This window comes from Chiloscyllium punctatum, chromosome 7 (genome assembly GCF_047496795.1).
Source record: "Chiloscyllium punctatum isolate Juve2018m chromosome 7, sChiPun1.3, whole genome shotgun sequence".
In the NCBI taxonomy this organism is placed as follows: Eukaryota; Metazoa; Chordata; class Chondrichthyes; order Orectolobiformes; family Hemiscylliidae; genus Chiloscyllium; species Chiloscyllium punctatum.
Window position 1 is genome coordinate 60,552,920 of NC_092745.1, and position 18,159 is coordinate 60,571,078.

The following is an 18,159-nucleotide window of genomic DNA, read 5'->3' on the forward strand; positions in this document are numbered from 1 at the left end:
TTTTTATAGATTTTAAAACCTCTTATTGCCAGTTTTGATATTCCTGGCTAGTTTACCCTTGTAATTTATTTCCTGTCTTTATTATCTTTTTAGTCTTCCCTTGCTGGATTTGAAATGTATTCTAGCCTTTGGCGCTATTACTGACTTTTGCCTCCTCAAATGCTTTTCCTTTCAACTTACTACTCTCCTTAACTTTCTCAGTTAGCCATGATTGGTTTTTCCCCCTCTTGGAATCTTTCCTCCTTACTGGGATATATACAGATACCAAATATCAGTACCAAAGTTTATCTTCATCAATCAATCTCCTGGTCTAATTTTTAATCTCATTTGGAACTCTCACATCCCAGCATCACTAAAGTTTCCTTTGCAAAATTCAACTACCCTTTTCACATCAAATATATTTCTCCTTTCATTTCCACCATTATTATCCTTCTGCCCACTTTTCTAACACAATGTTCCTTCTAATTTTTAGCAATACTACAATTGTCACTGCTCCTCTGAATTTGCTTCTTTTATTCCTCCAGCACTCCACATATGCTGTCCCACATTGCAATTTCTTTGCCCCGAATCTCCATGGTGTTCAATCAACTCTCAATTACCTTTCCCAAAACCTCAATATTGTGCAAACACCCCAAATCTCCTACAAGGGCCTAGAAATTAACAGGTGCTATGAAATTCCTTTGTCTATTATCTTGATCAAGCCGGCAATCCATTTAAAATAAATTGATTGACTCCACCATTAAATGGTAAGCAAAAAAATTTGATATAAATGTGTTAAATGTTACTAAGAAAATATGACCGATATTCTGCAAGCCTGGTCACACTGAGAAGATTCACAACAGCATCTGAGCACTTAAATGGGATGACACATGATTGAAAGGCTGAGGGAACCGAGCGACATTGTCAATGGCAACAACTTTCGGAACAGACATTAAACTGGGGTCTTCACAGCTGGTGATGGTGTTCGAAGATTCTGTGGTATTACTCAAAGAGCAGGGACATTAATTGGCATCCTGCTGAATATTTATCCCTCAAACAATGTTACAAAAGTAGTTCAGTTGATTACTGCTGTTTTTCAGATCTTGTGCACAAAATGGCTGCTCGCTTACCCAACAACAATGACTCTGCTTGCAAGCATGCAAACATGGGCAATTGGAGCAAAAGTAGACCATTTGGCTTCCCCATTCAATACGATCGTGGCTGATCCGATTGTATTTTGTATTCCACATTCCCACTGAACTCCAATAGGGTTTGATTCCCTCGCCTAACAAGAATCTACACAGCCTTAAAAATATTTAATAACCCCACTTCGAAAAAGTGTGACCCCTAATTGTGAAACAATGCCCCCTAGTTCTAGACTCAAACCAAAACTACATCCATTTTGTCAACACCATTCAGGATCACATACTCTTCAATCAAATTGTCTGTCACTCTTCTATCCTCCAATAGAAACAAGCCCAGCATGTCATAATATCCTCATAAGACAACCAACTCATTCTAGGTATTAATCTAGTTAACCTCTTCTGCACCTCCAGTGCAGTTACATCCTTCTTTAAATAAGATGATAAGTTTTGTACACAGATGTGGTCTCACTAATGTCCTGTATAACTGAAGCACAATATTCTTATCTTAATGTTCAATTTCTCTCGCACTGAAGGTTAGCATCCCATTAGCCCTTCTTGATTACCTGCTGTACCTACTGAAATAGCTCCATTGTGGCTGGTATCCCGTCACCAAGTCATCCTTTATTTAAATGTGCATAGTACTTCACACAGGTCTGGCTTCCTCAGAGCCAGTTCTTAGAGTGAACAGAACCTCTGACACTCCTGTTTATTTTTTTTTAAGAGGTGCACGAATCTTTATTCAATTTCCACCACCAGGAAGATAGGAAAACACCCGAGTGGCCAGTGACAAGCATTGCCCTTTACATCAAAGGGCAATGCTGTATGATCAAAACAGTGAAGGGGAGGGTAGGGACTAAATCAAAATAGAGTTGGACGGGGAAGACACTCCTGTTTATTTTTTTTAATTTTTTTTTCTGGCCCTAAGCAGCAACAGGGAGAGTCCTTGCACGTGTTCACACACTGATCCAATCTCCAAAAAGGGGGGAAAACACCCGAGTGACCAGTGACAAGCACTGCCCTTCACATCAAAGGGCAATGCTGTGTGATCAAAACAATGAAGGGGAGGGCACTCTATGCTTATTTCTTTTATACATATAATCTCCTATTTCTATTTTTTTTTGCCCCCACACTACCACCTAACTACGGTAGTGCTTTTTCTTTCCCCCAGCACCCATGGTGTGTGTGTGCAGGTATGAGACACAGTGAGAGACACAAAGTGCACAAATCTTTATTCAATTTCCACCACCAGGAAGATATGAAAAAAAAACACCCGAGTGGCCAGTGACAAGCACTGCCCTTCACATCAAAGGGCAATGCTGTGTGATCAAAACAGTGAAGGGGAGGGTAGGGACTAAATCAAACTAGAGTTGGACGGGGAAATAATGCACTCCACTCCCTGCGGCGCCCACCTCTCCCTGAACGACTCCAGGGTGTTGGTGGACACCGCGTGCTCCTTCTCTAACGTAACCCCGGAAGAGGGGCAGGCAGTCGGCCCTAACGACCCCCTCCACGGCCCGCTGCCTGGACCTGTTGATGGCCAGTTTTGCAAGGCCCAGGAGCAGACCCACGAGGAGGTCTTCGGACCTGCCCTCCCTCCTCCGTACCGGGTGCCCGAAGATCAGGAGTGTGGGAGTGAAGTGCAGCCAAAAGCAGAGGAGAAGGTTTCTAAGAAAATCAAAAAGGGAGTGTAAACGCCCACACCCAATATATACATGGTCCACGGACTCCACAGCGCCACAGAACAAGCAGTTGGGCTGGGAGTCTGTGAACCACCGCAACCTGCGGTTGCAGGGGACTGCTGCGTGCAGCACCCTCCACCCCAGATCCCCGAGAGAAAGGGGGAGGACTCCCGCGTAGAGAGCCCTCCACTGGGGATCCCCACTGCCCGGTGGCAAATGGGCACGCCAAGGCGTGTCCGGACGGTGGATGAGGGAGAAGAGGTGGATGGTGTGCAGCAGCAGTCTATACAGGGCCTTCCTTTTTATATCCCTGAAAGAAACAAAATTAAAACTCCGGAGGCGGCTCAGGTTATGGGGCACAGGCTCCTGCGGGAAGTACGGGACCTTGGGGCCAATGTGAAATTCCGTCCGGGCTGGGGTGAGCGCGGACGGGATCCCACCGCACACCTGAGCGTCCTCCAACTGGTGCACTACGTCGGGTCCGAGCACCGCCGTTTTAAGGCATCGGATGGCGGTGGCCACGTACCGGACATCTACCGCTGCCCTGCTAGCTATGTCCTGCGGCAGCGTCCAGCCCAGACACTCCTGTTTATATCTGTCAGCCAGGGCTCTCTGATAGGATCAAATTAACAGCCCCAATCACAGAACTCATATTCTATGATGTTCACCTGGCTGACTTTGTAGCAATCACTACACCTGCATACTATTTGTGACTTGTAACATTTTATACATCTGAATATCTAAAGCCCTCTGCACCTTAGAATTCCACAGTCACTCTCCATTTAAGCAATACTCTAAATTTTTACATGTCTTCTTCTACTTATGTTTCAAAGGGTCTAAAATGTTTGCAATATCATTACTGGCCCTTGTCACACCATCCAAGTCACACATAATTACTCTCTTTTGATGGAGCAGAAGTTGACTCCTGTAGCAATCTTTACTACGGTGAAAATCAGAAGCAAATACAAAATAATAGCTTTCATTAATCGATCCAGTGATATTTTTGAAGTTGACCTATTATTTTTTTCAAAGCATTCAAAAGTATTGTTCTCCAAGTGATTGAAGGAAATCATGGTCCTTTATTCAGATAAAAGCACCAAGCTGGTGGAAGGGGAGTACCTGTAAATACATCAGCAGTATATCTTTCTACATAGAGCTTTAAAGGAAATTGTTTAAACATCTCAATTTTTTTGTAACCTCAGCTCAAATTGCCTTCCATCACTCAGAAATGCCCACCAACCAGAATATTAGAACAGTAACAAACTTTTTGTCAGGCCTATGCCACACACAGTTACCTTGGTACTTCAAGTAAAGTTGAGGATTCAATTTGGCCTTTTCTCATGCACTGACAATTTGGAAAATAAATTATCTTAAAATGGCTCAAGGAAAATTAATACATATTGAAGAAACCTGGGTGAGTGATTGTACAGGTCACAATTTTAATACCCAATTAGTTCTATGAAGATATTTTTTAAACAACCTGTTCAGACATTAGGAAGGCACAGTGGCTCAATGGTTAGCAATGCTGCCTCACAGCAGCAGGGACCTGGGTTTGATTCCAGCCTTGTGTGATCATCTGAGTGGAGCTTGCATGTTCTCGCTGTATCTGTATGGGTTTCCCCCCACATTCCAAAGATGTGTAGGTTGGATAGATTGGTCATGCTAAATTGCCCCATAGTGTTTAGTGATGTGCAGGCTAGGTGACTTAGGCATGGCAAATGTGGGGTTACAGGGATAGAGTCATATAATCATATCACATGGAAACAGACTCTTTGGCCCAACCAGTCCAAGCTAGTCCCACCTGCCTGCTCCACTCCCATATCCCTCCAAACCTTTCCTATTCATGTACTTATCCCAATGTCTTTTTTGTAAATGTTGTAATTGTGCTCTCATCCACTTCCTCAGGAAGTCCATTCCATACTCAAACGAGGCTCTGTGTATAGAATTTGCCCCATGTTTTCTTTAAAATCTCTCTCCTCTCAACTCAGTCTCCTCCCCCAGTCTTGAAATCCCCCATCCTAGGGAAATGACATCTACCATTAACCTATCTATGCCTCTTATGGTTTTATGAATTTCTATAAAGTCACCTTTCAACCTCCTACACACCAATGAAAAAAGTCACAACCTATCCAGACTTTCTTTATAACCCAAGCCTTCCATATCTGGCAACATCCTGATAAACCTCTTCTGAACCCTCTCCAGCTTAATAATTGAGGGCTATGTCTAGGTGGGATGCTCTTTGGAGGGTCAGTGCAGACTCAGTGGGTGAAATGACCTCTTGCTGTAGTGTAGGGATTCTATAATTCTAGGTTAGAACACTTCGCTGGAGCAGATGGGTCTTGAACCCAGGTCTCCTGGATTAGAAGCAGGGATACAGCCACTGCACATCAAGAGGCCAATTAGTTCTAAGTGAGCTTAAGTCAATCGGGGCAGTGGAAAGAGCACTAGAACTGGCCACAGCATCACTTGGCTCAGACAGGTTCTCACTAAAGATAATATCCAGCAGCTGCTACTGGAAAGTGCATTGATGATGACAAAGATTCAAGGAAGCAATGGGATAAATGGTAATGGCCTGCCGTAACTTTCAGTCTGGACTTGCATATAAAGAATGACCACTTTGGCACAGCAGCAAAGACTCTCAGAATCTGCAGAATCATATCCTAGCAACTGAGCTATTGCCTTCAGGAAACGAAGAAGTGGAGGGAAATTAGAATTGCAAAGTTAAACAAATTCTTAAGGGGAATACGATCCGTTGCCATGACTGTGTTTGTTACCTAACACAGTCCAACTTGAATGTTAACCTGGAATCCAAACTATTTGGTCAGAGGAAACTAATGAGACATTGGAATTGAAACTCCAAAGTCTTTTAAAAATCAATTTAATCCCATTATTATCCATCAAGCAACAGTTTCCATAAAATAACCAGGATTCAAATCCTCTCCCCTTTCGAGTGGAATTCTCTCATTTAAACAGCTGCTTCACATTTACCCAGCTTCTGATATTGGGACCAACCCCTTGGCCAAAGTAACAATCAGTTCCTTACAAACTATTAGTTTCTTTATAGATTACCTATGTTTTTTTTTCAGCTTCAACAAACAGAATTATTAGAAATTACCCTGAAATTCAGTCAAACGACATTAAATTTGTTGCTTTTTTTCCTCATAATTGGCTTGAGGCAGTACAAATGTTTGAAAGGAAACCACATAATTTATCCTATTTCATGTAATATCCTGTCATGTTTTATAGTTAATCTGAATGTTATTGTAATTTTATTTAATTCTGGTTTCGTGTACAATATCATTAAATCAAACATCCAAGAAAAACATTGATTTCAGCCAAATGTGGCTTTAAAATCTTTGAGGTAATTGTTGTGAAGTTTAATATTATTTGATAGACAAATTAAGAGTTGGAATGTTAGCAGTGAGCTAAACGTTCCTTTTGTTTTGATAGTGACGGCCCCTGTTGCGCTCTGTGGCGAAGAGGCAACGTACCTCGCTCTCTGACTGCTCTTAAATCTATGCTAAATATATCTAGAGAGACATCGAGCTGGCAGAGGCCTTAAGCAGCCAGGACTCCTGCAAACAGAAAAACTGACATTACTTTATGAATTACAATGAAGCTAAAATTTTTACCTTCCCCTATAAAGCAATGACCCTTGCTTCAGCCAACACAATGGTTGCTGGCAGGAGCGACTACATCATGAAAACACCATCTTCTTGTCAAATTCTACCCTTGTTTTTGGGAACAAACACAGGCGTACACACACGCATTCAAAAGGAGGAATGCATAGGATATTAAAGTCAGTTATAGCATCTCTACTAACATCCGATATGAGATCTGCTTACACACACCAAGTCTGGGATTTTCCTGTATAGTTTAACTGCTCAATGCATCACGTCGTTGAATTATCGGTGGAAAGTCAGTAGGGGTGGAACTGCTCACTCTTTTTATCATTCCAATAATAAATATGGTGGAACACTTTCTGAAATATTTTTGTGGTTCTTGTTAAAAAGGCTAACAAGAATTTCACTGAGCCTAAGATTGACATGTTAATTCAAACTTACATTGGGCAATACCATTCTCCTTCTCTGGCAGTTTAAAGATTGTTAAGGCAGCGTGGAACAATATTGGCCAGAGTTGCAACAATGTATTAATAAAAAGTCATTGTAGGTGGGAATTGCTAACCCCATACAATGAGATTTACTGACTGATCTAAAATCAAGAAACTGATCAAATTAAAATGAATGGTTAGAAAACCACAAGAAGCAACCAGAAACACAACACTGCTACAATTGTTTCAGGAAAAAAAAATCTCAAAAAGCTAAAAATATTTAGCAGGTCTGGAAGCATCTGTGGAGACAGAAGCAATTAGTTTATGTTTCAGATTTGTGGCTTTTCATCAAATTGCAACTGCAAAACTGACTTAGTAATTTCCTTATGCACCCTAACTGAAGCCAAGGGCTCACAGTGTAAGATATTGCTGTTGGGAACCATGTCCACACACTCCTTTAGGCAGGATGTGGTAACAAACTGGAGAGTGGTCGCTGTAACTGAGACATTTATAAAAAGTTACCAACACTATACCCTTTCTGCCTATTAACCTGCAAATGTTGTGTCATATGGTCATTATGTTCATTTACAGAATGAATCACAGGAGAAAACACAAAGTAGGCACATTCTTATAATGAGAGATATGCGTCTTAACTCATTCTCTGAAGCTTTCATACCGCTGCTGTTTGTTGTTCATCAGTAATCACCATTAGTTTACTGTAATCTGTTATGCACTCTCTAGGCATTTCCCTCCAATCGCCACCAGGACAGAACCCCACTGATCCTCACCTACCACCACACCAACTTCCAGATACATCGTATCATCCTTTGTCATTTCCGCCACCTCCAAACAGACCCCACCACCAGGGATATATTTCCCTCCCCACCCCTATCAGCGTTCCGGAAAGACCACTCCCTCCACGACTCCCTCGTAAGGTCCACACCCCCCACCAACCCAACCTCCACTCCCGGCATCTTCCCCTGCAACCGCAAGAAATGCAAAACTTGCGCCCACACCTCCCCCCTCACTTCCCTCGAAGGCCCCAAGGGTCCTTCCATACCTGTCAGAAATTCACCTGCACCTCCACACACATCATTTACTGCATCCGCTGCACCCGATGTGGCATCCTATACATTGGGGAGACAGGCCGCCTACTTGCAGAATATTTCAGAGAACACCTCTGGGATACCCGCACCAATCAACCCAACCACCCCGTGGCTGAACACTTTAATTCCCCCTCCTACTCCGCCAAGGACATGCAGGTCCTTGGCCTCCTCCATCGCCAGACCATGGCAACACGACGCCTGGAGGAAGAGCACCTCATCTTCTGCCTAGGAAGCCTCCAACCACAAGGGATGAATGCAGATTTCTCCAGCTTTCTCATTTCCCCTCCCCCTACCTTTTCTCAGTCCCAACCCTCAGACTCAGCACTGCCTTCTTGACCTGCAATCTTCTTCCCGACCTTTCTGCCCCACCCCCTCTCCAGCCTATCACCCTCACCTTAACCTCCTTCCACCTATCGTATTCCCAATGCCCCTCCCCCAAGTCCCTCCTCCCTACCTTTTATCTTAGCCTGCTTGGCACACCCTCCTCATTCCTGAAGAAGGGCTTATGCCCAAAAAGTCGATTCTCCTGTTCCTTTGATGCTGCCTGACCTGCTGCGCTTTTCCAGCAACACATTTTTAAGCTCACTCTCTAGGCACATATATATTTGGTCGGCCAAAATCTAATCCTATCTTGCCACGTATTCTCTGCATTTCAAATGTAAGAGACACAGCAGGGTTTATTTCCACTGCCAGCAAAGAGCCTTAGGAAATTAAGCAATACCACAGTATATTGCTATTATACCTTAGTTGAACTATGTCAACTGGACTTACCATGCACTTGTTAGGCTTCTCTCCTGAATGAACTCTCATATGTATCAGAAGCTTGTAGCGAGCATTAAAGGGTCTGTACCGCCTCACGCACCCAGCCCAGAAACAAGTAAAGTCTTCTCCTTTACGCTGATCAATATGCACTTTTTCAATGTGTCTCACCAACTCCTCTTGCTGGTCATAGACTGCGTTACAGTCTATCCATCGACAGATCTGCCTCCCATTGTTCTTGGGCAACTCACTTTCTTCATCAATCTGAAGGTGTCCATTGGCTGGCAGCCCATGCAAGTGGTGCATGGTCCCATGGGACTGACCAAAATGCTGCTGGGAATGGTATGGAGGAGGTGGCCCATGGTGTTGCTGAAACAGTTTTGTATCATGTGTATACTCATCAATAGGTTCATGCTTGAAAAAGTTTATTTTATGGCAACCATCCGCCACTCCATGTTGAACAACCATGTTGCCGATTACCAGACCGAGGTCCATGTTATCCTCAGGTTGCTGCAAAGGGATAGGCTCAGCTTCAGTACTCTCTTGCTCGGCACTGCGCGTTGGGAAAGAGGATGCAGGGGAAGGCAAGTTGCACTGGCTGTCTAACACAGAGCAGGACTGCGGACTGCAGGTCTTTCGAGCACCCAAATGACCAATTCCTCCAGAGAGAGGGAACAAACCATTGGGACTGCCCCTCATTCCATTGACACATGCAATAAGCGATGTTGGAGAGGTGCGAATGATTGCTGTGATGTCCAACCCTTCAGCTGAAAGTGGTGATATCGAAACCGATCGTTTCTTTGCATTGCCTGGCTGTAACTTGGCCGCGTGACGAAGACTCCCACTTGACACAAAGCCTGGCGTGGAGCTCGAATCATTATTGAAGAAATATGATGAATAAGAACTAGAGAAGTTGCTGTTCAGTGACTCGGATTCTGAAGGCAGACTGTTGGTATCTCCAACCTCAGAATGACTAGAAACTCCTTCGTTCTCAGAAAGGAGATGTGACCATTCCTGTTTTATGTGTATGTTTGGAAGATTTTCCTCCAAATGCAAATTACTGGGAGCCAATGAAGTTTGAGAAGCGAGAGACCTGAAACAACAACAGCCATAAACATATTGAGACTTCATGCTAACATAAATGGATATAAGCATTACTTTTTGCCAATCATCTGCCAATCATATTGCAGTTTTATTTTTGTTTCATAAGTTGCTTCAGTATGGGGGCATTCCCAAAAAAAATGGAGACAATGAATATTTATGAATTTGCTAATGTCTTCTTTCTGTGAGATTTTGAATATTGCATCAACATAGGTTCCATAAAATTATCTAAATGATCTAAACCAAGTGGTAGTTTATCTGTAAACCCTATCAGCTTGATCGAAATCACAATAGTCATAATAATAAAATAATGCTCCTTGATCCACTCACAGAATAGCAATTGGCACTCTTTGTATTCTTGCATTCTTCTGAAATGAGATAGTACTCTGGTGCTTTTCGAAAAAGAATTGTTTCCCACAGAAAGTGCAAGATTTCCACAAATGATGAGATTAGTGGGTTTGCTGCAAAGTCAGACAAAAACATGAAATGCCCCAAGCATAGCTTCTGATCTGTCCAGAGTTAATTAATCTTAGCCTGGGTGACAGAGAGAGGGGCAGCTACAATTTGTCTCAGTACCACTGTGCTCAAAAGGAAAAAATGACCAGGATTCTCTCTCTTGAACACTATATGATTCCTGTGTCAGTGTGAAAGTGGCAACAGAAGTGTGTCTGAGCTGCTAAGTCCTCTATGGTCAAATAGCACTTATTATCCAGGGTTGCACATAAAGAATAATTTCTTGGGTATTACGTATGGTATTTGCATATTGTTGATTGTACGCTAGCTGACCCCTGTTGGGAAAAGTTGTATTGCAGCACTTGTTTTTTGGTTGATGGGCTATTGGGGACATTGCTGCTGGCAGGGTCAGCATTTATTAAGCATCCTTGATTGCTTTGGAGAAGGTGGTGGTGAGCTACCTTTTTCAGCTGCTACAGTCCATGTGACATAGATAGATCTGCAGTGCTGTTACGGAAGGAGTTCCAAGGTTTTGACTTACCACAGTGAAGAAACTGCAATGTATTGCCAAGTCAGAATAGGTTGTGATTCGGTACTGATATTCCCATGCATCTCCAGCCCTCATCCTTTTAACTGATAAAGGTCACAAGTTGGAAGGTGCTACAGCCCATCTTGTGGATGGTACCATTGCTGCCAATGTGCGCTGCTGGTGAAGGAATGAAATAGTGAAGGCGGTGGATGGGATGCCAATGGAGAAGGATGCTTTGTCTGGATAGTGTCAAGGTTGTTGAGTACGATATTGCTGCATCATCCAGGCAAATGGTGAGTTTTCATCACAACCTTAACCTGTGCCTTGTAGGTAGTGAACAGATATTGGGCAGACAGGAGTTGAGTACTCAACAGAATTCCTAGCCTCAGACCTATTCTTGTTGCCACAGTATTAAATGGCAGGTCCAGTTCAGTTTCTGATCAATGGTAAACCCCAGGATATGAGTAGTGGAGGATTCTGCAATGACAATGCCACTGGACATCAAGGAACTATGGTGAGATTCTGTCTTGCTGGAGATTGCCACTAACAGGCAGGTATAGAGTGCAAGATTTGTCCATATGTCTAAAAACAACATAAAAGGGGATTGGTCTGAAAGACTGAAAACGTTATATGAGAGAAGAGGCCCAAGTGCCTCAAAATAGCATGACAGGGGAGAGATTTGAGAGATAGAAAACATCACCAGAGTGGTAGGTTTCAAGAGTTTGAAAACAGCACAAGAGGAGAGAGATTCAAGAAACTGAAAACAGTATGAGGGGAAGACACCCAAACACCTGAGATCAAGTGAGTTCTCCAGCTCACCACCTTCTGCAGATGTAGTCTTGTCAATGGTCCCTCGAAGCTGCATGGCTGCAGATGCACACAGCCACTCCAAGGTTGACATCAGCACACCAATCACCAGTGCAGCCAGATAGAAAGTGAGAGGAACACTGAGTCTTAAAGCATGGCCAACTTGGTCAGTAGTCACAGAGCCACTCATCATGATGGATGTTGAAGTCCAGATTCTATTCCAGATGTAGGTTTGCTCGCTGAGCTGGAAGGTTGGTTTTCAGACGTTTTGTCACCATACTAGGTAACATCATCAGTGAGCCTCCAGATGAAGCACTGGTAGTATGGCCCCAGATTCTGTTCCCTTGCCACCTTTTGTGCTTCCTCCAATCGGTGTCCATCAACCAAGGTGGTAAGTAACAGATTTCTTTGTCCATGGTTGAGCTAATGCCATGAGGACACCCAGGGCACCTCGTTATAGACCATATTGCAATATATGCACACCTCTGGTGGGTCTGCCTGTATAATACAGGACAGGAATAGTAATGATGGTGTCCAACAGAGTGTCTGTATGTAGTCATCCATGTGTATGATTATTTTAGGCTGTTGCTTGAATAGTCTCACAACCTGGCACAAGCCCAGATATTATTATGGACAACCTGCAGCTTCACAGGACTGAATTTGTTCTTGTTTCTGATAGGCAGGGAGATGTCAAGTATATAGGATACAAACTGTCTGTTCCTTTCTTTAGACATTGTAGAGTTTTGATACAACTAGTTGGCTTGCTAGGCCACTTCAGAGGGCAGTGGGAGTTAACCACAAAAAAGCAGCTAAATAATATTTTGTTAATTGTACATAACACAAAGTAAAATTGATGCTTCACGTAACTCAAATTATTTTTATCTTCAGAGGAACAGGAATAGTCTGTCAAATCTATTCTGTCATTCAGTTCTGTCCTAGTGATTTTTCCTTAGCTCTATTTAACCATCTTCATTCTATTATGCTTGACAACTTTTTCCAACAAAAAAAAATCTTTCAATCTCACTCTTTGAATAGTTTCAGGAGAGTATCATATAGAACTGAAGCCAAAGATGCTGAAACAAAATGCTACAAATTTCTAAGCAAGGACATCCTATCACAGGCACCAGCAGGCTTGTAAATACACAGGAAGAAAGATAAGTTCACAGCTCAGTTTGGAACCTTCATCCACATAGAGATTTTTGACAGACACAGAATACATTACAGCAGCAGAAAATAACCTGGTATCAGAGTGAGGGGCAGTCAGCCCGGTACTGCAATGGGATGAACTCGGGTCTGTGCTGATATGATTTCCTGAATGAATCACTGGCTCCAACCTGGCTGTTGCTATTGGCTCATTCCTCATGGCATGGTTCATTTCATCCCTCTTGCTGGATAGAACATAACAGGGGCTGTATCCACCATTTGCTGTAACAAAATTAAAAGCAACCAGTGTGAGATTTCTTCTTCTACGCAAATCTAGAAATAAAAACAATGTAACCTGCACAGCTACACCTTGGGCTTTTGGCTTACTAAGCAAGTTTGCGACAGTATTAAAATGAAAGAAAAAGTATATAAATCTGCAAAGATGAATGGCAGGTCAGAGATTGGAGAGAATATGAAGAATAACAAGGGATGACTGAAAGATTAATGATGAGGGAAAAATTAGAGCACAAAAGAAAGTACGCTTGAAACGTAAAAGCACATGGAAATTTGAGTTTCCAAGACATCTGAAAAAGCGAAGAGTAAGTAAAGTGAGTGTTAGTCCTCTAAAGTGTGAATCTGGGGAATTAACAATGGAAAATAAAGGAACAGTGAATGAAATCCATAGATATTTTGTGTCTGTCTTCACTACACAAATAACACCCCAGAAATAGGTGTGAATGAGAAGGCGAAAATGACAGAGGAACTTTAAACAACTACAATAACCATGGGAAATGGTACAGAGAAATTTATTAGAATCAAAAGCTGAAAAGTCCCTAGATAGAACTCGACCAACATAATCAGCACGGTTATACTCTCTTCCACCCTCTTCCGTCAGGTGGAAGAGATAAAAATTTGAATACACATATGAACAGATTCAAGAGCAGTTTCTCCCCTTCTGTTATCAGACTTTTGAACAGACCTTTCAAATGCTAATTCTGATCTCTCTCTCTGCACCTCCTCTGTGGTTGTAACACTGTGTTCTGCACTCTGTTCTGCTACCCTTATGCATTTTCTATGGTACAATCTGCCTATATAGCTCACAAAACAACAATTTTAACTGTATCTCGGTACCTGTGACAACAATAAATCAAACAAAGAAACAAATATAGTAGGGTCTGAATGGAAGTGGCCACACAAGATTCTAGAACATTGGTTAGAGCTTTCCAAAATTCCCTAGGTTCTGAAAAGATATCATCAGATTGGAAAATAGTAAGTGACACTCAATAAAGCAAGATAGAAACTAGGAAACTCCAGACCAGTTAATTTAACATAGGGAAAATGCTGCAAACCATTTCTCAGGAAATTACTGGCGGACTTAGAAAATCTCAGAAAGATCAAAAAGAACTGCAGATGCTGGAAATCTGAAACAAAAACAGAAATTGCTGGGAAGTCTCAACAGGTCTGTGGTGAGAACTCAGAGTTCACGTTTCAGGGCCAGTGACCCTTCTTCAGAAGTCTTCTTCAGAAAATCTTCAACATATTGTCTAGCTATCACCATTGTTAACAGCTAACCCGAGAATGCAATTTTTTAAAAAAGGGGTTTTGTGATTTGCACATGAAAGAAGTTAAACTATCACTGTATTCTAACAGATGAAAGGCTTAACAGACAATCAATTTTTCAATGTATAATTTCAGTTACATCACACTGCAAATTTTTGCTATAAATTCTGTGTTACAATCGAGTCCTCCACAATCACCTGATTAAGGAGCATCGCTCCGAAAGCTAGTGTGCTTCCAATTAAACCTGTTGGACTATAACCTGGTGTTGTGTGATTTTTAACTTTGTACACCCCAGTCCAACACCAGCATCTCCAAATCAGAAAATCTCAATATCATCATGCAGATGCAAATTGGATTTGTGAAAGAGAAATAATATTTGACTAATTTATTAGAATTCCTTGACAAAGTGGCAAACAACATGGATAAAAGGAAACTATGTAAGTGCTGTACTTGTACTCCGAAAAGAGATTTGACAAGGTGTCACATCAAAGGTTACTGTACAAAATAAGAGCTCGTGGAGTAGGGGATGACATACTAACATGGACTGGTTAGAGGATTGGTTAGCTAGCGGGAAGCAGTCAATGAAGGGACCAAATGACTGACACACACACACACACACACACACACACACACACAAAATGTGGATTAATTTCCAGTAATAGGATAGGATTGATTAGTGTATCTGTGAGGGTGAATGAATATTCTGCTCCCTGTAAGGAAACACTGAAGCAGCATTTTATTTCAGGAGATTTAAAGTTGGGATACAGTCCATTGTAGGACAGGATTGGAGGGCCAAATTGCCCTTTCTCATTCCATTCTTTCTTATGTAAATAAATGTAATTTTTAATGCCGTCAAGGGTTTTAAAAACATCACAGATCGCATGGTTAGAAAGTATATTAATAGCCATACACAAATAGAGGGAGCTTTTCAGAAAAATATTTAGCGTAATGTTTTAAACAACATTATTTTGGGAAAATTATTCTGTCTTGAGACATGTGATTGGCACGGGGCATAAAGCAGCTACATTGTAACACAGGAATAGGCTTTTCTGTTCATTAACAGCCAGAGGTGCTGACTTCTCAAAACAAAAATCAATCTAGCTGTAACAGAGCACTGAGTGTACAGGGCCTGCGCGCTCCAACAGTTTAGAGGAATTGGCAGGTCACACAGTAATTTCATCATGGCACCACACTAGTCCATCAAAGTATGGTGCCTGTCAATGAAAAGAGACTTGTGTCTGCAACTCAACTTGGGGTGCTGGGGATATAGCCAGCATTCAACTGGCCCATCTGAAATGTTTTAAGTTACTTTGGAAAAGCACTTAAAATGCAAAAGACTTAATGTATTTAGCAATTCGTAAATATAAAAATAATCATGTCAACAATCCAATAAACTTGTTTCATGCTAATACGTTTGTTATTTTTGTATGGACTTTTGGGATGTGAGTGTCATTGGTGGGGCCAACATTTATTGCCCAGCCCTAAGTACCCTTAAGAAAATGATGGTAACCCTCATAAGCCACTGTAGACAATGTGCAGTGTTCCGTTCGCAGCGCTGTTTGTAACGATTTGAAAAATGTCTAGCTCAGGCATTTCAAAGGTTAGATAAGACTCAAATCTTTTGCTGTGGATGTGGAGTCACATGAAGGCCAGATCGAGTCAAGATAGCAAATTTCTTTCTCTGTGAGGCACTTATGAACCAATTGGGTTCTTATAATAATTCAGAAGCTTTATAATTATTTTAAGACTAATATTTCATGAGATTTATTCACTAGCTGAATTTAAATTCCACCATCTGGTCATGGTGGGATTTGAATTAATGTCTCCAGAATATCAGTCTTACCTCTGGATTACTAGATATGTGATATCATGCTACTGCCCCTTGTCATCACCAGTGCAACGAGAATAGCTGTACTCCAGAGACAGTTAAGATAGACTCAATGGGTGAATCTTGAAGTTGGTTGCATACTCGTGAATGTTTCTTCAGTACAATTTTTAAAATATAATTCCATAAGTCCCTCAGTCATCCTTTTCTTTACAGATTTTTAAAATCTAAATTTGCCATCATTTAACAATTAAAATATGGCTTTATTCATTTCAATTACTCTCCCAAGAAACTGGGACTGCTAAATGGCAAGTATCCTTTATCTCATATAAGTGTCAGGCAGCGATCATCACCAACAGAAGAGAATACATTCATTCCCCCATTGATGTTCAAAGGCATTACCATGACTAAATCCCCACAATCAATATTCTGGGGATACCAAAAAATTAAACCAGGCCAGCTTTCCAAATGTTGTGGCTGCAAGAGCAGATCAGAGACCAGGAATTCTGCAGTACGTAGCTCAAGTGACTCCACAATGCTTGACAACCATCTGCAACGGCAAGTTAGAAGAATGATGAAATAATCTCCACTAGCCTGAATGACTGCAGCTCCAACAACACGTAAAATATATATATATTTTAAATGCCCCTGTGAAGCAGCTTTGGTCATTATATTGTTAAAGATGTTATATATAAATACAAGCTGTCACTATTGTTGACTGGCCTAATCTTCTAGGAGAAAGTGAGGACTGCAGATGCTGGAGTACCAGAGTTGAAAAATGTGGTGCTGGAAAAACACAGCAGGCCAGGCAACATCCGAGGAGCAGGAGAATCGACGTTTCGGGCATAAGCCCTTCTTCAGGAAGGCATAATCTTCTGCCTGGCTTTTTCCAGCTGCATTGTTACAATCCTTGTCCATCATTGAACTTAATGATTTTAATTAATTTTAGGTTTAACACATACAATATGAATGTGATATTACTGAATATCTCCTTCTGAACGCAGTGGTGCTGTTTTAAATGTTTTACAAGTCACTGAGGGGAGACTATCATCTTCAATTCACATTTTCATCCTGATTTAGAAATGTACAGGATAATGCCATTCCTTCATACCTGCATACTCAAAGTCCTGCCCAGCACCATCATTGTGAGAACACCATCACTAACCATTCTTATCCAGTTCATGAAGAAAAGCGACCATCAACTTTTCAAAGTAATGATGGAGGAGTATTAAATGTGGGCTTGCCAAATCAGAGAGTAACATTATATTTTTTAAAAACTCACCTCAACTTTGTTCCCTGATGGTGTTTTCCAATTTGGCATAAATTCAACCTAAACTCCTGGCGTGATAAGGCCTAATAACTCAGCTGCTTCCCATCTCAAAATGGACATGTTACTGATGGTAATGGAGCAGACAAAGACAGCATAGCACCAGTGCTTTGTGACATCACAATGACATGATACACTATGGATTCTTCCACAAGAGGAGAGAATCATTTAACGGAAGTCACTTCCATCACTAATCTTACTGAAGATCATAATCTCCTGCATAGTTTCAGTATATTTACAATTCCCCAAAATTGTCTTGGTTTCCCTCAAGTAGGGAATGGAGAAAAATTATAGAGGTTGAGCTAGCTCAGTAAACCCTAAGCCAGTGAAAGCCTTCTATTAAAACTATCAGACTTTACAATTTTGCAGGCAATGCTGTGTGTACATAATCTAAGCAGCCCGGGTGGGATAGTGTTATTTAAAGCATTTTACCCAAGTGCTCAAAATAACAAGCATCTTAGGACATCAGGCAGAGGAAAGAGAAATTTCACAGAGTACACTGAGGGTCCTTTTCTAAAAGCCGAAACTTGTCAATGGAAACAAGCGAATGAAGTGCTACTACTCCAGCCTGGTATGTCCTGGGGGTGCCTGATGCTGCCAAATGTGCTAAAATGTTCCATTTCACACATGACGTCCTTGAGCTTACGAATTCAAAGACTGACCAGCTAAAAGAAAATCGCGACAAAAAAGGGAAA

At 41.6% G+C, this 18,159-nt stretch overlaps 1 protein-coding gene across 1 annotated transcript in view; it reads right to left on the reverse strand.

The window, feature by feature from the left end:
* The window catches only part of glis1a (GLIS family zinc finger 1a), a 393,292-nt gene that overhangs the window by 205,583 nt on the left and 169,550 nt on the right, over positions 1-18,159 (reverse strand). The window contains exons 3-4 of the mRNA XM_072573722.1: positions 12,848-13,034; positions 8,732-9,812 (exon numbers count right to left, since the gene is read on the reverse strand). Coding sequence (XP_072429823.1) covers positions 8,732-9,812; positions 12,848-13,034 — 1,268 coding nt within the window. The remainder of the gene's footprint in view (positions 1-8,731; positions 9,813-12,847; positions 13,035-18,159) is intronic.